Below are 24,349 nucleotides of genomic sequence, written 5' to 3'. Positions count from 1 at the left end.
CAGAGTGGGTTTGTGTACGTGTGGGATTGTGAGTGAGTGGGTTTGTGTACGGGTGGGATTGTGAGTGAGTGGGTTTGTGTACGGGTGGGATTGTGAGTGGGTGGGTTTGTGCACGGGTGGGATTGTGAGTGAGTGGGTTTGTGTACGGGTGGGATTGTGAGTGAGTGGGATTGTGTACGGGTGGGATTGTGCGGAGTGGGTTTGTGTACGGGTGGGATTGTGCAGAGTGGGTTTGTGTACGAGTGGGATTGTGAGTGAGTGGGTTTGTATACGGGTGGGATTGTGCAGAGTGGGTTTGTGTACGGGTGGGATTGTGAGTGAGTGGGTTTGTATACGGGTGGGATTGTGCGGAGTGGGTTTGTGTACGGGTGGGATTGTGAGTGAGTGGGTTTGTGTACTGGTGGGATTGTGCAGAGTGGGTTTGTGTACGGGTGGGATTGTGAGTGAGTGGGTTTGTATACGGGTGGGATTGTGCAGAGTGGGTTTGTGTACGGGTGGAATTGTGAGTGAGTGGGTTTGTATACGGGTGGGATTGTGCGGAGTGGGTTTGTGTACGGGTGGGATTGTGAGTGAGTGGGTTTGTGTACGGGTGGGATTGTGCAGAGTGGGTTTGTGTACGGGTGGGATTGTGAGTGAGTGGGTTTGTGTACGGGTGGGATTGTGAGTGAGTGGGTTTGTGTACGGGTGGGATTGTGCAGAGTGGGTTTGTGTACGGGTGGGATTGTGAGTGAGTGGGTTTGTGTACGGGTGGGATTGTGCAGAGTGGGTTTGTGTACGGGTGGGATTGTGCAGAGTGGGTTTGTGTACGGGTGGGATTGTGAGTGAGTGGGTTTGTGTACGGGTGGGATTGTGCAGAGTGGGTTTGTGTACGGGTGGGATTGTGAGTGAATGGGTTTGTGTACGGGTGGGATTGTGCAGAGTGGGTTTGTGTACGGGTGGGATTGTGAGTGAGTGGGTTTGTGTACGGGTGGGATTCTGAGTGAGTGGGTTTGTGTACGGGTGGGATTGTGCAGAGTGGGTTTGTGTACGGGTGGGATTGTGAGTGAGTGGGTATGTGTACGGGTGGGATTGTGCAGAGTGGGTTTGTGTACGGGTGGGATTGTGAGTGAATGGGTTTGTGTTCGGGTGGGATTGTGAGTGAGTGGGTTTGTGTACGGGTGGGATTGTGAGTGAGTGGGTTTGTGTACGGGTGGGATTGTGAGTGAGTGGGTTTGTGTACGGGTGGGATTGTGCAGAGTGGGTTTGTGTACGGGTGGGATTGTGCAGAGTGGGTTTGTGTACGGGTGGGATGGTGAGTGAGTGGGTTTGTGTACGGGTGGGATTCTGAGTGAGTGGGTTTGTGTACGGGTGGTATTGTGCAGAGTGGGTTTGTGTACGGGTGGGATTGTGAGTGAATGGGTTTGTGTACGGGTGGGATTGTGAGTGAGTGGGTTTGTGTACGGGTGGGATTGTGACTGAGTGGGTTTGTGTACGGGTGGGATTGTGAGTGAGTGGGTTTGTGTACGGGTGGGATTGTGAGTGAGTGGGTTTGTGTACGGGTGGGATTGTGAGTGAGTGGGTTTGTGTACGGGTGGGATTGTGAGTGAGTGGGTTTGTGTACGGGTGGGATTGTGAATGAGTGGGTTTGTGTACGGGAGGGATTATGCAGAGTGGGTTTGTGTACGGGTGGGATTGTGAGTGAGTGGGTTTGTGTTCGGGTGGGATTGTGAGTGAGTGGGTTTGTGTACGGGTGGGATTGTGAGTGAGTGGGTTTGTATACGGGTGGGATTGTGCGGAGTGGGATTGTGTACGGGTGGGATTGTGCGGAGTGGGTTTGTGTACGGGTGGGATTGTGCAGAGTGGGTTTGTGTACGGGTGGGATTGTGAGTGAGTGGGTTTGTGTACGGGTGGGGTTGTGAGTGAGTGGGTTTGTGTACGGGTGGGATTGTGAGTGAGTGGGTTTGTGTACGGGTGGGATTGTGAGTGAGTGGGTTTGTGTACGGGTGGGATTGTGAGTGAGTGGGTTTGTGTACGGGTGGGATTGTGAGTGAGTGGGTTTGTGTACGGGTGCGATTGTGAGTGAGTGGGTTTGTGTACGGGTGGGATTGTGAGTGAGTGGGTTTGTGTACGGGTGGGATTGTGCAGAGTGGGTTTGTGTACGGGTGGGATTGTGAGTGAATGGGTTTGTGTACGGGTGGGATTGTGCGGAGTGGGATTGTGTACGGGTGGGATTGTGCGGAGTGGGTTTGTGTACGGGTGGGATTGTGAGTGAGTGGGTTTGTGTACGGGTGGGATTGTGAGTGAGTGGGTTTGTGTACGGGTGGGATTGTGAGTGAGTGGGTTTGTGTACAGGTGGGATTGTGAGTGAGTGGGTTTGTGTCCGGGTGGGATTCTGAGTGAGTGGGTTTGTGTACGGGTGGGATTGTGCAGAGTGGGTTTGTGTACGGGTGGGATTGTGAGTGAGTGGGTTTGTGTTCGGGTGGGATTGTGAGTGAGTGGGTTTGTGTACGGGTGGGATTGTGAGTGAGTGGGTTTGTATACGGGTGGGATTGTGCGGAGTGGGATTGTGTACGGGTGGGATTGTGCGGAGTGGGTTTGTGTACGGGTGGGATTGTGCGGAGTGGGTTTGTGTACGGGTGGGATTGTGAGTGAGTGGGTTTGTGTACGGGTGGGATTGTGAGTGAGTGGGTTTGTGTACGGGTGGGATTGTGAGTGAGTGGGTTTGTGTACGGGAGGGATTGTGAGTGAGTGGGTTTGTGTACGGGTGGGATTGTGAGTGAGTGGGTTTGTGTACGGGTGGGATTGTGAGTGAGTGGGTTTGTGTACGGGTGGGATTGTGAGTGAGTGGGTTTGTGTACGGGTGGGATTGTGCAGAGTGGGTTTGTGTACGGGTGGGATTGTGAGTGAGTGGGTTTGTGTACGGGTGGGATTGTGAGTTAGTGGGTTTGTGTACGGGTGGGATTGTGAGTGAGTGGGTTTGTGTACGGGTGGGATTGTGCAGAGTGGGTTTGTGTACGGGTGGGATTGTGCAGAGTGGGTTTGTGTACGGGTGGGATTGTGAGTGAGTGGGTTTGTGTACGGGTGGGATTGTGCAGAGTGGGATTGTGTACGGGTGGGATTGTGAGTGAGTGGGTTTGTGTACGGGTGGGATTGTGCAGAGTGGGATTGTGTACGGGTGGGATTGTGAGTGAGTGGGATTGTGTACGGGTGGGATTGTGCAGAGTGGGTTTGTGTACGGGTGGGATTGTGAGTGAGTGGGTTTGTGTACGGGTGGGATTGTGAGTGAGTGGGATTGTGTACGGGTGGGATTGTGCAGAGTGGGTTTGTGTACGGGTGGGATTGTGCGTGGGTGCGTTTGTGTACGGGTGGGATTGTGCGTGGGTGGGTTTGTGTACGGGTGGGATTGTGAGTGGGTGGGTTTGTGTACGGGAGGGATTATGCATGGGTGTGTCCACGTGCTTGCCTGAGTTCACTGGGCCCGTTTACTGAGTTTGCTCTTTCTCCCGGGTTCACAGAATTACCTACGTGTACTACGAACAGTATCTGACCGTAGTCAGTGAAGGGGTTTTCAATGTCGGTATCTGCCTGATCCCGACGTTCATGGTGTGCTGCATCCTGTTGGGAATGGACATCCGGTCGGGCTTCCTGAACCTCATCACTATAGTCATGATCATCGTGGACACGGTCGGAGCGATGACCCTGTGGAATATCGACTTCAATGCCGTCTCTCTCATCAACTTGGTTACGGTAAGCATTGACGTTCTTTCAGAAGATCAACTCGTGGGCAGGACTCTGCACTGAATGACAGAGAGTAGCTGAGCAGTGAACTTGCTGCGATGGAGTGTGACAGAATGAGAGGTGATCATACAGAGATGGCCACTTTATTAGATACAGAACTCCCTGTGCACCTGAAACCCCCTTTTACTGGGAGTCTCTGGAAACGTGGCTGTTTCGCCCCTTGCTAACAGCCACTGTATTCGGCGGCGAGAACCCACCTTCCTCCAGCTTCCTACGTCTAGGGAGTACAGTATATGACTCCAGTCCCGCCAAATCGGTGAGGTTGGAATCTCTCATCCACCCAGACCCCGGATTGTGTGAATGCTGTATGATTTACTGCCCCTGCAATAGCCCATTAGCATGAAAAACAGATTGCATGCTGCAGACAATTATAAATAAGCATATTTATGAACGTTATCTTAACCAAAGAGTGAGTAAAGAAAGGAAAGAAAGAAACAAGAAGGGCCCATTATAATTAAACAGTCAAATGTGCACAGGCTAGAGCTCAAATCTTCTAAAAGCCATATTCACCGATCCTTGACGTCTCCGCGCCTTGGCTCCATCAATTTGCGTTTCCCACTGGATCGAATCCTATGACCGGTTCCCTCCAGCATCTTCTCTCTTCACCTCCCGCTGAACAAAGAGCAAGACTAACCTTCGTGTCCCTCACAAAACCTCTCTGCCTTAGCGTTCTCTGGAACCTTCTCCCAGTTCCACAATCCTTATTGGATGACACACGTTCCTCAGCATCCCTTATCTTCGGTGATCACCCGGACGGGCTGAAAGCAGAACAGACTGCTCTGACAGAACTGCTGAAATGCAATACCCACAGCACAGCAGTAAAAATGTGAGCATGTGGAAATCCCAAGAGAATAGCAGTCTCTGAGATGCTCAAACCGCCCCCATCTGGCACCAACAACACTGGACAACAAATCTCTTTGAAAGTGTTGCTTCCTCAGGAACACACAAAGTTCTGGAGGAACTCAGCAGGCCAGGCAGCATCTATGGAAAAGAGTAAACAGTCAACGTTTCGGGCCGAGACCCTTCACCAGGATTGGGAAAAAAAGATGAGAAGTTAGGGCAAGAAGGTGGGGGTTGGAGGAAGAAGTACAAGGTGGCAGGTGATAGGAGGGCTGGAGAAGGGGGAATCTGATAGGAGAGGGTAGATGACCATGAAATATTATCTCTTGTTTTTGCTTCCTCAGAAGTTTGCTTTCTTTATGATAGACCGCTTGAAGCTGAACATGAATATAGTTTCAGACTACTTGAAGCATGTAGGAATTTGGAGAAATAGAAAGTAACTTTTATTGAAAATAATGCGTTTAATTGCATGACGGTGCTGATGCTTTGCGATAGTTCAACTAAGCTAAAGATGTTTTGCTGATGATTTTCATTTGTACTCAGTGTCTGAGGCTTCTTGCTTAAGTGCCCAACAGTAATCAGCCGGCATTGATGGATTCCAGTTGCCCTGATACCGTTTCTCCAGACTGCAATGTCCTGCTGAAACCCTTCACCATGCTGATTGCTGACGTGCCAGGATTTGCAGGGAAGAAGTCTAAATGGGAATGCAGAAAATAACTCTGGTTTTGGATGCTTGAAGCATGTTGTCAACCAGCTGCACACAGTTTGATACTCTGTAGTTGCCAAGAAAATTTTAAACAACATCCTTGAATACTTTCCATGTGCTTTTCTCTGGTCCCACCAGATGTTCTTCAAAATTCCTGTCATTGATGACCTGTTTGATTTGCGGACCTTCTTGGCATCAGTTATTCTGACTTGAATTATTGAATTGAAATAACAAATATAGGCAATTTGAAAAAAATGGTGCATGATAGAGAAATTTCATGGTGACTTTCATGATCAGCAGCCCAAAATCCATAAAGATACATCCAAAAGTATGCAGGAAGCAAAATCTTAGTTGTCCAGCGTAATCATTTCATGGTCAATGTCACTTAGATCGGAGTTCTTCCCCATTCTGAACAACAACTGAACCTCTTGACCATGTCTGCGTGCTTTTACGCATTGAGTTGCTCCCACATGATTGGCTGATTAGCTTTTTGCATTAGCGTACAGGTATAACTAATAAAGTGGCCAGAGTGTATATCAGTCACTTGACGAGGGGACCAAAGTTCAAAGAAAATACATCAATGTATGTATGGTACACGTCACCAAACATTACCTTGAGATATGAAATGTTGCTTCTCCTGAATTTTGTGTTATTTATTGCATGAAATTACAAAGGTATCTTGAACTTCTTCCATTCCCCATTCTGGCTCCCCTCTGACCCCTTCTCTTCTCCTCACCTGCTCATCGTCTTCCTCTGGTTCCCCTCTGCCTTCCCTTTCTCCCATGGTCCACTGTCCTCTCCTATCAGATTCCTTATTCTTCATACCTTTACCTTTTTCACCTATACTCCCCCCCCACCCGCCCACCTTCTCCCTCACGTGGCCTCGCATCACTGCCAGTTTGTACTACTTCCCCTCACCCCCCCCCACCTTCTTCCTCCTTCCTTCCCAGTCCCGATGAATGGTCTCAGCCTGAAAAATCGACTCCTTGTTCCCCTTTATAGATGCTCCTGATCTGCTGAGATCCTCCAGCATTTTGCATGTGTTGCTGTGGGTTTCCAGCATCTCCCGTGTATGTGAGAATGGAGGAATATGGATATTGTGTGGACAGAAAGGATTGGTTCAACACAGCTTCATGGGCCAAAGGGCCTGTTGCTGTGTTGTTCTATAATATGGGTTGAAAGTCCTCCCTGTTTCTTTTGGAGAGACATTTTTAATATTATCTCCAAGGTATTGAATATAGATATCTCTCCTCACCCTATTACTGCTATCTTTGGACTACCTAAAATTTCCAGTAATTTTTCTCCTTCAGTCCGTAGAATGATTGCATTTCTTACTTTAATGGCGAAAAGATGTATCTTACAACATTGGAAAGAGCTTAATGCTCCAACTACCTTTTTTTGATTTTCTCAGACGATATTATGCTTGAATTTGGAGAAAATTAGAAGCAATCTTTATGATTCCTCACTTAAGTTTGAACAGACCTGGAGATCTTTTATTCAATATTTTCATTTAATGTAATATATACCCTTCTTGTTTTTTTTTTACTGTTTTTAATGGAGGTCAGGATTGAGGACGTGATTTTAAGTTTTTTAACTCTGCTTGGTTTCAAGTTAGCCCATTGCTTTGCTTTGCTTTTAGTTAGTTGCACGGTGGTTTTTTTGGGGTTTTTTCTTCCTTTTCTCTATTGATATATATATATAAATTAGTATACTATTATGTTACCTTGGTATGTTATGTTTAAATTACATTGTTTGTATCATTTTTTTTGTATTAATACCTCCTGTAATTTTATTATATTCTAACAGTGTATTAGTGCCTATATGGCTTACCTTTTTGTATACTTATTCAATAAAAAGATTTAAAAAGAAAGAAAGTCCTCCCTGTTTCTCACAGCTTGCTGTTGATGTTCCTCTCAGGCCCGACACTTAACTCCTCTTCTTTGTCCGTCAGGCCGTGGGCATGTCTGTGGAGTTTGTCTCTCACCTCACGCGCACGTTTGCTGTCAGCACCAAGGAGAGTAAAGTGGAACGAGCGAAGGAAGCGACCGCAAACATGGGCAGTGCGGTACGTCGTGGGATGGAGTGGTTGGGGCTGGCCTGGGAGGCGGTGGGGGCGTATAGAATATAATGGGTAGTGCAGTACGTCAAGTGGGATGGAGTGGTTGGGGCTGGCCTGGGAGGCGGTGGGGGGGGGGGGGTGGGGGCGTATGGAGTATCGTGAACAGTTTTGGGCCCCTATTCTTAGAAAGGATATGCTGAAACTGGAGAGGGTTCAAAGAGGTTCACAAAAATGATTGCAGGATTGAATGGCTTGCAGAGTGTTTGAGGGCTCTGGGCCTGTATTCACTAGAATTCTGAAGATTGAGGGGGGAAACCTGATTGAAGCCTATCGAACGGAATGGTGAAAAGCCACAATAGAGTGGATGTGGAGAGGATGTTTCCGATGTTGGGAGAGTCTAAGACCAGAGGACACAGCCTCAGAAGAGAGGGATGTCCTGATGGAATGGAGATGAGGAGGAATTTCTTTAGCCAGAGTGTGGTGAATCTGTGGAATTCTTCGCCACAGGCAGCTGTGGAAGCCAAGTCTTTACGTATATTTAAGGCAGAGATTGATAGGTTCTTGACAGATCAGAGTATGAAGGGATACTGGGAGAAGGCAGGAGAGCGGGGCTGATAGGAAAACCAGATCAGTCTTGATGAAAAGAAGTCCTGATGGGCCAGATGGCCTTATTCTGCTCCTATATCTTATGGTCTTATGGTATGTGACAAGGAGGCCTCAGATTGGCTCTGCTCACTGTGTTTGTATGTTAGGTATGACTAACACAGATTGAGTCTGTAAAAGGCCCTTTGGCCCAGCAAGTCCACGCCAACTGTAAACCATCCAATTAGACCGACTGCACCGTACTGTTCTCCCCACATATCCCATCAACTATACCCCCCCCCAAGTTTCTACCACTCACCCGCACACTGGGAGCAATTAACAGTGCCCAATTATGCTGCCAATTTGCACATCATTAAAGATAAACATTTTAAGATTAATTTATTTGTCACATGTACATTGAAACATTGAAGAACAGTTGTAGGGTGTGGTGGGGGCCATGTTTCTGGCACCAATATGGCACACACACGCAAGTTACCAAGGCTTTAGTCTTTGGGGTGGGGGGGGGAGCTGGAGCACCCTGAGGAAACCCACACGGTCACGGGGACAACTCCTTACAGACAAGAGGCGGGAATCGAACTCCAATCAGCGATCGCTGGTACGGTATAGCAATTGCACTATCTGCTGCGCGACAGCGCCGCCTTTCTTTGGGACGTGGGAGGTAACGGGAGCACCCAGGGGAAGCCCACACGGTCGCGGGGAGAACGTGACACCCCACAAACTGAGTCCCTGACTCGCGGGAACTCCCAGCCACCTCTTCTGTACACTTCATTCATAACGTGCAGCGTTGTATGACGTAGACAATCACAGTCTCATGAGCATGATTGTCCTTGGCAAAGTTTTCTACAGAAGTGGTTTGCCATTGCCTTCTTCTGGGCAGTGACTTTACAAGTCAGGTGACCCCAGCCATTATCAATACTCTTCAGAGATTGTCTGCCTGGTGTCAGTGGTCACGTAACCAGGACTTGTGATCTGCACCAGCTGCTCGTACGACCATCCACCACCTGCTCCCACGGCCTCACGTGACCCTGATCGGGGGCTGAGCAGGTGCTACACCTTGCCCAAGGGTGACCTGCAGGCCAGCGGAGGGAAGGAGCACCTTACACCTCGTTTGGTGGAGGCGTCTCTGCCCCGTCACCCTACCTCTGTACACTAATGAGGGGCACGTCCCACGGTAGAACATCATTTACCTGTTGCCTGGTCTCCTGTTACAATGAGATGGAGGCTTGACCTCACAACCTCAGATTCAGATTCATTTATTTATCACACGTACAGTGAAATGCGTTAACAACCAACACAACCAAGGGATGTGCTGGGGGCAACCCGCAAGTGTCCCCACACCTTCCGGCACCCACATAGCGTGCTCACCACGTTCAGCAGGACAACACGGCAACCATAGCAACGAAATAAAATCACAGCAAAACAAGACGGGTTGGTGGCACGGTAGTGTAGTGGTCAGCGCAACGCTTTACAGCGCCAGCGACCCAGGTTCGATTCCCACCACTGTCTGCAAGGAGACTGCACGTTCTCCCCGTGACCGTGTGGGTTTCCTCCGGGTGCTCCGGTTTCCTCCCACAGTCCAAAGACGTAATGGTGGGTAGGTTAATTGGTCGTTGTAAATTGTCCCGTGATTGCTGGGCGGTGCGACTCGAAGGGCCAGAAGAGCCTACTCTCTGCTGTATCTCAATAAATGAATAAAACCCCTTTTCTCCCTCCCACCCACTCACACACACACACACACACACACACACACACACACACACACAGACAGTGCTCCATAAATAAAACCCCTTCTCTCCCTCCCACCCACTCACACACACAAACGGTGCTCCATAAATAAAACCTCTTCTCTCCCTCCCACCCACTCACACACGGACGGTGGTCCTTCTCGAGACTGGCCACATCCAGTCCTCCATGGACTCACAGACATCAGGCCTGTGATTCCCCAGTAGACTCGAGCACTTACAGACACAGGGCCTAGGCCACTGGGCCCCAACTTCCCACCTACGTCGTCGTGGCCCTTGAAGCTAATTGTATCCCTACAGTGCATTTTCCTGGTAACTTTAACACCCGTCTGTATTCTGCTGTTGTTTTACCTCAGTGTGCTGATGCAATGAAATGATTTGCATGGGTAGCACGCAGGACAAAATCTCTCCTGCGCATCTCGGTACTTGTGACAACACACACATGAAAGTGCTGGTGGAACTCAGCAGGTCAGGCAGCATCTAGGGAGAGGAATGAACAGTCAATGTTTCAGGCTGAGACCCTTCATCAGAACTAGAAAGGAAGGGGGAAGAGTCAGAAGGCGGGAGGAGGGGAAGGAGGAAAGCTAGAAGGCGATAGGTGAGACCAGGTGAGGGGGTAAGTGGATGGCTTGGGGGGGCGGTGGGAGGATGATGTAAGAAGCAGGAAGGTGATAGGTGGAAGGAGGAGGATTGTGATTGGAGAAGACAGTGGACCATAGGGGGAGGGGAACCGGAGGGATGAGATAGGCAGGTGAGAAGAGAAGGGGTTAGAGGGGAGCCAGAATGGGGAAATGGGAGAAGAGAGACCAGGAACTGGCAAGAAATTACTGGAAGTTAGAGAAATCGATGTTCATGCAATGTTAGAGGCTACCCAGATGGAATATGAGGCGTTGCTCCTCCAACCTGTCTTTTTCCCCCTTCCTTTCTAGTCCTGATGAAAGGTCTCAGCCCGAAACATTAACTGTATATTCCCCTCTATAGACGCTGCCCGACCTGCCGATTTCCTCCAGCGTTTTGTGTGTGTTGCTCTGGGTTGCCAGTGTCTGCAGAATCTCTTGTGTTTATCAGCCTATTCACCGGCGTACTTACCTGTTTTCTGGTCTTTGCCCAGGTGTTTGCTGGCGTTGCCATGACCAACCTTCCCGGCATCATCGTGCTGTACTTTGCAAAGGCGCAGCTCATCCAGATCTTCTTCTTCCGTCTGAACCTTGTGATCACGCTGCTGGGTATGGTTCACGGCCTCATCTTCCTCCCCGTTCTCCTCAGCTACTTCGGTAAGTCCAAAGGTGGTGGACAGGGCCTTCGGTGAACTCGCATTGTTATCCTAAATGTGTCGCAATATCTCCGGTCGTAGACGGGGCGGCACGGCAGCGTAGCGGTTAACGCGACCCTGTTTCAATTCACGCTGCTGTAAGGAGCCCGTGACTGCGTATGTTTCCTCCCACATTCCAAAGACGTATGGGTTAGAGTTAGGGCTAGAAGTTGTGGGCATGCTCTGTTGGCCCAGGAAACATGGTGACCCTTGTGGGCTGCCCCCAGCACATCCTTGGACCGTGCTGGTCATTGACCACACATTTCACCGTATGCTTCGATGTCTCAATGTACATCTCACAGATCAAGTTAATCTGAGTCATTCGCCCTAGAACAACAGATCCAAAGTTTTCACCATTTCGTACCTTTCCCCCTCACTATTTCTAACCCCTGTGCACTGTGTACACAGTACATAGAGTCAGGTAAGGCTTTTGCCTTGTGGAGTTTATTGTCATCTGACTGTACACATATACAACCAAACAAAACAATGTTCCTCCAGACCACAGTGCCCCCACAAAACATTTACCACACATAGTACATAAAACAAAATACTATCACAAATAAGTTAATAAAATATCATTCGAAGTGCATATAGTATGTACCTCAGGTGGACAGTAAAGAGCTCACTGTCCTAGTGACGAGACCTCTCTGGTGGCAGGGTTTTCATTAGTCTCACAGCCTGAGGGAAGAAGCTGTTAACCAGTCTGGCAGTCCTACTCCTGATGATCCTGTTCCTCCTTCCTGACAATAGTGGGTCAAAGAGATTGTGGGATGGGTAGCGATCCTTGACAATGTGTCCGGCCCTGCGTACTGTGCAAAAATCTTATGCTCATATGTGGCTGGGGTGCCTAAAACTTTTGCACAGTACTGTAGTAATTTTATGTCTTGCATCGTACTGCTGCCAGAAAAAAAAAACAAATTTCATGACATAGAAACCACAGAAAAACTACAGCCCATAAACAGGCCCTTTGGCCCTTCTTGGCTGTGCCGAACCATTTTCTGCCTAGTCCCACTGACCTGCACACGGACCATATCCCTCCATACATCTCCCATCCATGTATCCATCCAATTTATTCTTAAATGTTAAAAAAAGAACCCGCATTTACCACCTCGCCTGGCAGCTCATTCCATACTCCCACCACTCTCTGTGTGAAGAAGCCCCCCCCGAATGTTCCCTTTAAACTTTCCCCCCCTCACCCTTAACCCATGTCCTCTGGTTTTTTTCTCCCCTTGCCTCAGTGGAAAAAGCCTGCTTGCATTCACTCTATCTATACCCATCATAATTTTATATACCTCTATCAAATCTCCCCTCATTCTTCTACGCTCCAGGGAATAAAGTCCTAACCTATTCAACCTTTCTCTGTAACTGAGTTTCTCAAGTCCTGGCAACATCCTTGTAAACCTTCTCTGCACTCTTTCAACCTTATTTATATCCTTCCTGTAACTTGGTGACCAAAACTGAACACAATACTCCAGATTCGGCCTCACCAATGCCTTATACAACCTCATCATAACATTCCAGCTCTTATACTCAGTACTTTGATTAATAAAGGCCAATGTACCAAAAGCTCTCTTTACGACCCTATCTACCTGTGACACCACTTTTAGGGAATTTTGTATCTGTATTCCCAGATCCCTCTGTTCTATTGCACTCCTCAGTGCCTTACCATTAACCCTGTATGTTCTACCTTGGTTTGTCCTTCCAACGTGCAATACCTCACACTTGTCTGTATTAAACTCCATTTTGCCATTACACTACATATGTGAGTGATGATAAACCTGATTCTGATATGGGTCTCTATTCTGGACTGAGAGTGGGAACAGGGCAGGGAGAGGGGAATCATGATTGGGAAAAGAGGAAGGAGTGGGAAGCACCAGAGAGAGAGATTCTGTAACGATCGATAAACCAATTGTTTGGAATCAAATGAACATGCCTGGTGGCTCAGGGCTGGGTGTGTCTGCACCTCCACCACCTCCTGTGCTGTTGGTACTCCTTCTCTGCCACCTGTCTTGTAAAGCCATTACCAATACTCTGCAGAGATTGTCTGCCTGGTGTCAGTGGTCACATAACCAGGACTTGTGATCTGCACCAGCTGCTCGTACGACCATCCACCACCTGCTCCCATGGCTTCACATGACCCTGATCGGGGGCTAAGCAGGTGCTACACCTCGCCCAAAGGTGACCTGCAGGCTAGCGGAGGGAAGGAGTGTCTTACACCTTCTTTGGTAGAGACATATCTCCGCCCTCTACCCCTGAACAAATTTCTGTTGAATGTTGAAATCAAACCCTCATCCACCACTCCCTCTGGTGGCTCGTTCCACACTCTCCCCACTCTCTGAGTGAAGGCATTCTCCTCATGTTCCCTTACGTATTTCACGCATGATTTCTGGTTCCAGTCCCATCCAGCCTCAGCAGAAAAGCCTGCTTATATTTACCCTATCTATACCCCTCACAGTCTAGTATACCTCTATCAAATCTCCTCTCACTTCAGGGAACAAAGTCGTAAACTATTCAACCTTTCCCTGTGATTGAGGTCCTCAAGTCCCGGCAGCATGCTTGTAAATTTTCTCTGCGCTCTTTCAATCTTGTTCCATGCCCAAGAGACGTTGGAGATAGAGAAGGGCAGGGTAAGGGATGTGATTATTTGGTCACCAGTGACCAAAAGTTGACGCTTGTAACGACCACCGACTTGCCATGGTTTGAGGTCGCAGTGAATGAGGAACCATTATAATCTAACCCATGGTGGTGGAAAGTGCTGGCCTATTCAGTCTTTAGTTATTTATTTAGCAAAGCACAGCGGAGTCACCGTCTCGGCCCCTCCCAGCCAATCTGTTCCAGCATTCCAGCAACCCCCCCCTCGCCCACCGACAACCCCAATTAACTCCAACCTAATCACAGGGCAATTTACCATGACCAGTTCACCTTCCCGGTACCTCTTTGGACTGCGGGAGAAAACCCACACGTTCCACAGGGGAGGACATACGGGGGCCCCTTACCGAATGGCGACAGAATTGAACTTTGTGGAAGTGTTGTACTAACTGCTACGCTCCTCCAAGAGAATCACAACCTTGTGGTAGGGTTTGGAGGCTCGCGTGCCTCAATAACCAGAGAGTTGTGCTGGCTGGAGTCAAGGCTTCATGCTTTGGCTCTTGGTAGGGTCACCCATGCCAAACAGGTCAAAGGATAGAGGCCAGACCAAGAGTGGTCCACTGGTCCTCCAGGTCTGGGGGTTCAGCTCAGGGCTAATAATACTGATTGATCCAAAAAAGCTTTGGAAATAGCAATGAAGAATCCTTCTACATCTGAGTGGCCCAGGGCAGCCAGAGATTACGGACCTTCATTGCTGCCCTAAAAGCCAGCAAAGTAACAGCTACACTGCCAGGGTTCTCTAATGGTTGTGTTGTAAGTAAATCTGAATGAATGAAATCTGATCTTACAGGATGAAGGGCTGGTATCTGTACCCCATTGCTGTGAGTCTATTAGCCAGTTCAATAACAACTGTCATCCAAATACAGGCCCAAGTATCAACACTGCAGCGCTCCAGCAAGGACGAGCAGACAGTGAGACTCCGGCCCAGAACATATACTGCATTGCCTCCGGGTACAACGGTCTCGTCAAGGATTGGAAACCCCCACCCACTGCGCAGTGCAATGGAACAGCTGAGCAGGAAGAACCCTCAACTCCAGGACACACAACAGCCTCTCCTGAGGAAGATTGCACCCAGTCCAAAACACAGACGAACTGTACAGGCCCCTTGGGCACTCCCTTGTGAAACCTCCTTGTGTCCTACCTCTCACACTGAGGAGCTGGGGATATGGTAACAGCTGGTCAGCCAACTCTGAAATTCATTGGGGTGAATTCTCCCATTGGGATCACATGGTTTACTGTTTAACCCCTCGGGAGATGCAGTGCCCACCCCTACTATAACCTGCTGGACTGAATCAATTGTGTATTCTGCTGCTCAGTTCCCAGTGACCTGCTTATGTTTCCAGTGTCTGCAGAATCCCTTGAGTTCCTGGAACACATTCACTCAACGGCAATTACCACACCTTTCCCCGTGGGACACTGTGAACTTTCCAACCCATCCCTCTGCAACGCGTGGCACACGTGGAAGACCAGGGAGCAGAATTAAGCCATTTGGCCCATCAAGTCTGCTCTACCATTCCATTATGGCTGATTTATTAATCCTTCTCAACCCCATTCCCCTGTTGTCTCCCTGTAACCTTTGACACCCTGACTAATCAGATTCATTCGTTTATCACATGAAACAGAAATGTGGCGTTTGTGTTAACAACAAATCTCAGGGTTGTATACTGCATACATACTTTGATAATAAATGTACTTTGCATCTTTGAACCAACTGAACGATGTGCTGGGCACAGCCCATAAGCGTCACCACACATTCCGGCACCCACAGTGTTCAGCAGGACAATGCAAGCCCCTTCCCTCCCACCCATTTACACACACACACACGTGTGCACAAACCTATTAACCTCTGCTTTCAGTACACCCAATGACTTGGCCTCCAAAGTCCTCTGTGGCAATGAATTCCACGGATTCACCACCCTCTGCCTCTGTCTGTCTCTGTTCTAAAGTGACGTCCTTTTATTCTGAGGCTGTGTCCTCTAACCCTCAGCTCCCCCACTATAGGAAACATCCTCTCCACATCCACTCTATCTAGGCTTTCCAATATTCGACAGGTTTCGGTGAGACCCCCCCACCCCACCCCCACCAGTCGTGCAGATTTTTTAAAAAATCTAGGCCGCAAGTTGAGGGAAGCCCTCTGTTAGTCAGGGTCAATCATGATGCTATGTCCTAATTGTCTATGGGATGGGCAGGCCAGGGCAGTACAATATGGAGAGTGAGCTGTTGCCCATGTTGCAAGCTCTCCCTCTCCATGCAGCTGATGAATCCAAACGAACCGCAGAGACCAATACAGTTTGGGTACCTGCGGCGTTGCCAGCCAGCATTGAACTGAATGTAGGACTGCCTTAGGGACTCCAGCTCCAGACATCTCCTCTGGGTTAACTCCCAAAGGCTTCCCCATGAGTGGGTGTAGCCGCAAGGTAGTGGAGGTTTGAGATCAGAGTTTTCCTTCTCCGAGATGAGCTGCCAACCATGGCTGACGAGCCCCATCTGCCCGAAGCCACTGGTTTTAAGGCACCAGTAACCTGCTGTTGCCCCCTGTTCTGCTCGTAGGAACAGTTCCGCCGGGTTTAGTAGCTAAGCCACACGTGAAGGCCAGGAGCCGGACTTGGTTGTCAGAGGCTATCTGAGGCGCACGCCACTGGGAATATTTAATAGGTACTGGGAGCTTATCCCCATTACCAGCCCCAGCTATAACACCTTAAGAACAAAACTGAGTTTGCTTTGTGCAGGGAACATAACATTCAATTTTTGCACAGCCCGGTCCCACATGGCAGTTAATGCCTAGTTCATATGTTTATTGGTGTGGGTTAAGTAATTAACTATCATGTCAGGGAGATCACACTTATGTCAGTGCCTCCTATTGTTATTTATACTCTCAGCTCGGTCTTTTGGTTTTAATTGTGCCTTGAGGTGCAGTGCTCCCTCCTTACTGTAGAGGGAGCTCCAGTTTGTGTTTTCTCCTTGGATACATGAGAGATGATGGAAACTGAAGCAACAACCAAAGTGCTGGAGAAACCCGGAGGGTCAGACAGCATCTGTGGAAGGAAATGGGCAGTCATTGTTTTGGGTTGACACCCATTCCATGTCCAAATGAAGCATCGCCACCAGAAATAGAGTCCATTTCTCCCCTCAGAGCTGCTGAACTCCTGCAGCCAATTATAAACACAAGATTCTGCCCATGTTGTAGCAGGCGACACTTGTGGGCTGTCCCCAGCATATTTCGGACCGTGTTGGCCGTTGTTGCAAACGACGCATTTCACCAGACATTTCGATGTACATGTGACAAATCAAGCTCGGCTTAAAAAATGCTAGAAACACCCAGCAGGTGGTGCACCGCCCATGGAGAGGGAAGCAGTGAAAACGTTTCAGAATCAGGTTTAATATCACTGGCATATGTCGTGAAATTTGTTGTTTCACAGCATATTTCAGCTGGATGATCTTCTCGCATATGTCACCTGACCTGCCAAGTTTTTCCAGCGCTTGCTGATTTTATTTCAGGTTTCCAGCATCTGCAGGTCTTTGAGATGTCCTCACTGCTCCTGGGACTTTCCCCCCACTAATGAAACACTGCAGCAGTGTAATAAAGTGGCAATATTTTGTAACATAACGAAACACCAAAAAACGTTTTTTGTATTTATATATGCTAATATTTTCTCCACAGAGATAAATATCTACATAAATGCCCTATTGCACATCAGACTTTAAACATAAATAAAGTCCAGGGATTTAAAGTTTTTCTTGGTCTATATTCAGAAGCGGAGTAGGTATAGGGATAGCTCCCCTGAACTTTCCTGATCATCCTCGGCATCTTAATTCCATCGACATCTTATTTTATCAACGTTTGACTCTTCCCCCAGCCATTCAATTTAAGCCGCAACTGCTTGAAACAACTTTATTACTAGCCTTAATCCCAAAATTCACCCCCTCTCCATCCTGAGATTCCCTCAATAAAAGGAACTCCATCAACACTTCATTGGGGGGGAGGGTTTACCAGGATGCTGCCTGGATTAGAGGGAATGTGCTATAACGAGAGGCTGGACAAACTTGGGTTGTTTACTCTGGAGTGCCAGAGGCTGAGGGGAGATCTGATAGAGGTTTATAAGATTATGAGAGGCATAGATAGATGACAATATCTTTTTCCAAGAGTTGAAATACCTTAATATCAGAGAGCATGCATTTAAGGTGAGAGGGATTAATTACAGAGGAGATGTGAGGGAATTTTTTTTTTATATATACACAAAGTGGTGGGTGCCTAGGGTGGTGGTAAAGGCAAAAACATTAGAGACTTTTAAGAGACTCAGACTCACGTGATGGTGAGGGAAACAGAAGGATATGGACATTAGACATGGCCAAAGACATTAGTTAATCATTTTCATTACTTATTTAATTGGTTTGGCACCAACATTGTGAGCCGAAGGGCCTGTTCCTTAGTGTACTGTCCTACCAATCCTTTCACCACCCACACCACAGATTCCAAGAGTCAAAGGACATAAGCCAGGCTCAACAGCAAACATCCCCCCAACCCTATTCCTGTGAAAACCATGTTGGAATCTTTCATGGACAGCATTATCTTCCCAATGAAAGGCTCATTTCTGTTAAGGAATATCATGCTGTCCCACTCCAGCTCCTTCATAAAGTCTTTGACATCATTTCTCTACTTGGGGAGGCACAATATGATTAGGAATAGTCAGCATGGCTTTGTCAAATGCAGGTCGTGCCTTACGAGCCCAATTGAATTTTTTGAGGATGTAACTAAACACATTGATGAAGGTAGAGCAGTAGATGTAGTGTATGGATTTCAGCAAGGCATTTGATAAGGTACTCCATGCAAGGCTTATTGAGAAAGTAAGGAAGCATGGGATCCAAGGGGACATTGCTTTGTGGATCCAGAACTGGCTTGCCCACAGAAGGCAAAGAGTGGTTGTAGATGGGTCATATTCTGCATGGAGGTCAGTGACCAGTGGTGTGCCTCAGGGATCTGTTCTGGGACCCTTACTCTTGGTGATTTTTATAAATGACATGGATGAGGAAGTGGAGGAATGGGTTAGTAAATTTGCTGATGACACAAAGGTTGGGGTGTTGTGGATAGTGTGGAGGGCCGTCAAAGTTACAGTGGGACATTGATAGGATGCAAAACTGGGCTGAGAAGTGGCAGATGGAGTTCAACCCAGATAAGTGTGAGGTGGTTCATTTTGGTAGGTCAAATATGATGGCAGAATATAGCATTAATGGTAAGACTGTTGACAGTGTGGAGGATCAGAGGGATCTTGGGGTGCGTGTCCATGGGACACTCAAAGCTGCTATGTAGGTCGACTCTGTGGTTAAGAAGGCGTACGTGCATTGGCCTTCAACAACCATGGGTTTGAGTTTAAGAGCTGAGAGGTAATGTTACAACTATATAGGACCCTAGTCAGACCCCACTTGGAGTACTGTGCTCAGTTCTGGTCACCTCACTACAGGAAGGATGTGAAAACCATAGAAAGGGTGCAGGGGAGATTTACAAGGATGTTGCTTGGATTGGGGAGCATGCCTTATGAGAACAGGTTGAGTGAACTCGGCCTTTTCTCCTTGGAGTGACAGAAGATGAGAAGTGACCTGTTAAAGGTGTACAAGATAATGAGAGGCATTGATTGTGTGGGTAGTCAGGGGCTTTTTCCCAGGGCTGAAATGGCTACCACGAGAGGGAAGTAGGTACAGGGGAGATGTCAGGGGTAAGTTTTTTTACGCATAGAGTGCTGAGTGCGTGGAATGGGCTGCTGGCGGCGGTGGTGCAGGCAGATACAATAGGGTCTTTTAAGAGACTCCTGGATAGGTACATGGAGCTTAGAAAAATAGAGGGCTATGGATAAGCCTAGGTAGTTCTAGGGTAAGGACATGTCCGGCACAGCTTTGTGGGCCGAAGGGCCTGTATTGTGCTGTAGGTTTTCTATGTTTCTACTTGTTGACTTGCTCCAGAGGTGGACACCAAAACATTCCAGATCACTGCAGCTCTTGGTTCCTCGTCTTCCAGGGTGACAAGGTCCGAGAGTTACTATTCAACACTTACCCCCGGCTGGGAGCCAACGACCCACTGGATCTTACCTGTTTTCAGTAATGGGTCAACTACGATCAATTGAAGGAGGAGAATGAGAGGAGATGACAGAGGTGTAAAAGATGATGAGGCATAGAGAGAGTGGGCAGCCAGAGACTTTTTCGAAATGCAGAAATGGCTAATATGAGGGAACATAATTACAAGGCAAATGGAGGAACATATAGGGAGGGTGTCAGGAGTAAATTATTTTTTGTTACACAGAGTGGTGGGTGCTTGGAATGCGCTGCCAGGGGTGGTGGGACAGGCGATATACTTGGAACATCTAACAAGCTCTTAGATTGACACAAGGAAGAAAGAAAAGTGGAGGGAAGGGTTTGATTGATCTTAGGGTAGTTGAAAAGGTCAGCACAATATTGTGGGCTGAAGGGCCTGTACTGCGCTGTAATGTTTTAATCGGACTGAATCGTTGGGAGTGAGGATGCGTCCCCATCGGGAGGAGGTAATTCCAGAGCCATCCCGTCCCCTTTCGGCAGCGGCTCCTCGCTGAGGTCACCGGTCGGCTGTTCCACACTTGGCAGGCCACCTGCTTCAGTTGGTGGTTCTTTCCAGACGTGGACGGCCGTCTGCTCGTACGCCCTCACCCAGGAGCTCCTGGGTTACGGTTTGTTCAGAAGGCGCGAGCGAACGAGCCGCAGTTGTGTCCCCATGGAGCGCCCTTGAAGAGGACTCTCACTGAGATAGGGAGAAGGGCCAGCCGTTATTTCCCCTTCCACTTGGGGAATACAATGAACAGTTCTTCCATAACACAAGGCTTCCAGGCGCCAGGGATAAACATCACAATGTCAGCGTGCCGAACTGGAACCTGATTTAAAGGCGAATCCCAGGCAAGGGTTACCAAACACCTTGCAGTTAGCAGCCAGCTTTAACCCTTACAGTAACCAGCTGATTTTAATATTTCTGCTTAATACTACAGAGAGTTGGGTTAGAGGCAATTTAAGTTGCTTGCTGTCCAGTCAACCCAGTTACAGGGTCCCATTTATATTCAGATAGGAAGGGTCGCCCACATCACTCGGCTCGCGTTGCGGAAAGGTGGAACAGCGGCAGGACTCAATCCAGTCTCCGCAGGCTGGAGGCCTTGAATGCAGATGCAGTGCCCGCACTGACATTTACACCCCCCCACCCCCCCGGGACTGTCGCACAGGCTCCATTCACAACGGCTCAGCGGTGGGCCAGTCAGCCGCTCACACGGAAGGTCTGTCAGATCTACGGGGCCCATGTGGCAGCTGGCGGAAGGCGTCAAACCCGGTGTCAGCAGGAGACGTGCGCAGCCCTCAGCTTCGACCGCCCGCTCCCTCGGTGCCTGTGGATGAAATCACAGATGGTTAAAACCAGGCAAACGGGGAGTGGGACTCAGTCCTGAGGCCTTCTCTGCCCTTCAGTAAGATCATAACCATAAACTCATGACTGACAGAGAAATGGAGGGCTAGGTAGGAGGGAAGGGTTAGTTTGATCTTGGCGTAGGTTAAAAAGCTGGCACAACATCGTGGGCCGAAGGGCCTGTACTGTGCTGAAACATTCAATGTTCGACAGTCTTAGTACTCCATGACCTTTCAACTCTCGCTTATCAAGTATCTACTGTATTGATATCTACCTAAAATTATTAGATGACAACTGTACTACCATTTTTGGAGGACGTGAAGTTCAAAAGGCTCATAACCCTCTTGCCCCCTCCGGTGTTTGTTTTATGTGGGTGACTGCCTCCTTTTAAACCATGACTTCCAGTTCTAGATTCAGCCACGTGAGGAATCGCCCTCTCCACATCTGCACCCCGTCCAAACCGCTCAGGACCCTGTACATTCCTGCGTGGTTTCCCCGTCCCTCACTCTGCCAAACTCCAGCGAACACAGAGCACTGCTTTGTTGAACACCTTCGCTCTGTCCGCCGCAGAAGACAGGAGCTACTGGTGGCCACCCCGTTTCAATTTCCCCATTCAGACACGTCAGTCCGCGGCCTCCTCTGCTGCCAAAATGAAGCCTCGCTCAGGCTGGAGAAGCAACACCTCATATTCCATCTGGGTAGCTAGTCTCAAGTGTGATGGTGTGAACATTGATTTCTCCAACTTCCGATAATTTCTCCCCATTCTTCTTCACTTTTTCCATTCCCCATTCTGGCTCCCCTCTCACCCCTTCTCTTCTCCTCACCTGCCCATCATCTCCCTCTGGTTCCCCTCCTCCTTCCCTTTCTCCCATGGTCCATTGTTCTCTCCTTCTTCTTCAGTCCTATCACCTGCCAGTATCTTCCTTCATCTCCCCTCCACCACCCACCCACCTTCCCTTCACTGGTCTCACCTACCACCTGTCGACTTGACACACACACACAAACTGCTGAAGGTTAGGCAGCATCCATGGCGAGCAATAAAGAAGTCATGTTTCTAGCTGAGATCCTCGATCAGAACGGGAAAGAAAGGGAGAAGCCAGAGTAAGAGGGTTGGGGGGAGGTGGTGGTGAGGGGAAGGAGTACAAGCTGGCAGGTGATAACTGTTGAGGGGGAAGTTGGTGGGGGAGGGGGATGAAGTAAGAAGCTGGGGAGGAGGGGGAGGTGGAAGAGGTAAATGGGCTGAAGAAGAAGGGATCTGACAGGAGAGCAGTGTGGACCATGGGAGAATGTCAAGGAGGATGTGAAAGGCAGGTGAGGTGAAGCAAAGAGGTAAGAGGGCAGCAAAGAGGTTAGGGTTAGGTTGAGATTATGCGTGCAGTGGGAAAATCATCTCTTGTCACTCAAGATTCAGTGTCACGCAACTCTGATCTGGCCCGCGCCTTCATTAACCATATCCAACACTGAATGAGGAATGGAAAAGAGGGGAGAGGGAGTGGGAGAAATTGATGTTTATGCTGTCAGATTGGAGGCTACCCAGATGTATATTACTCCTCCAACCTGAGAGTGACCTCGTTGTGGCAGTAGAGGAGGGCATGGACCGACATGAGAGTGGGATTGGAATTAAAGTGGTTGGCCACCGGAAAATTCTGCCTTTTGCTGACAGGGCCAAGGTGCTTGACTAAAGGCTGATTTATACTTGTGCGTCAAATCGACGCTGTAACCTGCGCAAGTGACTACGCGCGTTGTGGTCATTTATACTCGTGCGTTGGTGTGTCTGCATCGCTCTGCATCTCACGCACGTCACTCATGCGCACACACCTGCCCGCGCAAGGCTTCATGGTCTTGGCAGTCTTTCTCGGGGTAAACAAGTTTAAAGCGAGCGTCGTTTTTCGTAAAAGCGAAATGTGTCCTCCATAATTTTGGAGGTCTGTAAAGCTTTATGGAAAGCATTGCAGCCAGAGTTCCTTCCCTGACCTTCAGTCGGCCAATGGGAAGCTGTTGCAGCATAGGAGGAAATGCGATGCTACCAAGTGGACCAATCACAGTTGTTGCGGTCTGCGTTGCCACAACGCGTAGTTACATTTTGGGAGAAGTGCGCGTCAGGCTACGGCGTAGGGATCCGCGTAGTCTCTGCATAGGGTTCGCGGCTATGGCGTCGATTTGACACAGAAGTATAAATAAGCAGTCCGCCGATCTACGTCTATCTAGAGGAGGCCTTGCGTTTCTTCCCCTCCCCCAATCTTATCCTGGCTTCAGTGCCCCTCCTCTCCAGGGCTGATGTATTTCCCGGTCCCTTTGTTTTTATGGCAAATTGTGTTGTGGCTCCACTACATGATAATAACTGAGGTGTAACCTGGAGAGGACTGAAAATGCTTCATTCTTCGGTCTGAAAGTCTGCTGTAACTGAACAGAGATTGGCGACTGCCATGCGAATCCATGGCGATTCCTACCTCTTAGTCTGGAAGCTCATGCATTTCCACAGAATCGTGTACAATCCCAGCAGGAAGACGATGAAGATCGCGGCTGCCGTCATTCCTGCAAAGTAGTTTGCATAAATTTGTTTGGAATGTCAGTTAAAGTAACACACAGTGCATTCTTAATTTACAAGCTGTATGCCAACTCGTTTGCATTTAGGCCTGGAAATGGAGATTATTGTACACTCAGGGTCACAGTTTGTACCTCAAAATTCAAAGTATATTTATTGTTGAAGTATGTATACTATACTCAGCCTTGAGATTCATTTCCTTACAAGTAGCTACAAAAGCAAAGAAACCCAACTGAACCCAACTAAAACAAAGACGACCTTCAAACACCCAACGTGCAGGGAAAAAAACATGGTGCAAACAAAAGCAAACAATCAGTTGAAGTTCACGGAAGTGAGTCCACAGCCGATTCAGGAGCCTGTTAGTTGCAGGGCCACAGCCTCAGGCTCGGTGCAGAGACGAGTAGACCTCGCGGAGCAGTGGGCTGAGCTGGCCTACCCCTCACCTCCAACCCCAACACCCTGAGCTTTTCAATCTGGCCTGGCGCTTAAATTATCCAAACCTTGGGCTGTTCCTCACTCATGGATCCGGGCCGTTACTTCGATACACTCTTGGGCCTGGGCCCCACCGCCTCACAGCCTCAATAGACAATAGGTGCAGGAGTAGGCCATTCAGCCCTTCGAGCCAGCACCACCATTCACTGTGATCATGGCTGATCATCCACAATCAGTATCCAGTTCCTGCCTTATCCCCATAACCTTTGATTCCGC

At 48.7% G+C, this 24,349-nt stretch overlaps 1 protein-coding gene and 1 long non-coding RNA gene across 2 annotated transcripts in view; one reads left to right on the top strand and one right to left on the bottom strand.

Annotated features, from left to right (window-relative positions):
- npc1l1 (NPC1-like 1) overlaps positions 1-17,298 on the top strand; it is an 81,507-nt gene extending 64,209 nt beyond the window's left edge. Inside the window, exons 16-19 of the mRNA XM_072267263.1 lie at positions 3,495-3,726; positions 7,275-7,388; positions 10,839-11,001; positions 14,555-17,298. Coding sequence (XP_072123364.1) covers positions 3,495-3,726; positions 7,275-7,388; positions 10,839-11,001; positions 14,555-14,811 — 766 coding nt within the window. The 3' untranslated portion in view covers positions 14,812-17,298. The remainder of the gene's footprint in view (positions 1-3,494; positions 3,727-7,274; positions 7,389-10,838; positions 11,002-14,554) is intronic.
- A 3,616-nt stretch (positions 17,299-20,914) lies between these two features.
- The window catches only part of LOC140202351 (uncharacterized), a 29,112-nt gene continuing 25,677 nt past the window's right edge, over positions 20,915-24,349 (bottom strand). Inside the window, exons 4-5 of the long non-coding RNA XR_011887080.1 lie at positions 23,547-23,631; positions 20,915-21,079 (exon numbers count right to left, since the gene is read on the bottom strand). This is a non-coding gene — a long non-coding RNA (uncharacterized lncRNA). The remainder of the gene's footprint in view (positions 21,080-23,546; positions 23,632-24,349) is intronic.

Source organism: Mobula birostris, chromosome 8, assembly GCF_030028105.1.
Source record: "Mobula birostris isolate sMobBir1 chromosome 8, sMobBir1.hap1, whole genome shotgun sequence".
Lineage (NCBI taxonomy): Eukaryota > Metazoa > Chordata > Chondrichthyes > Myliobatiformes > Myliobatidae > Mobula > Mobula birostris.
This window is presented reverse-complemented; position numbering and strand designations above follow the sequence as displayed.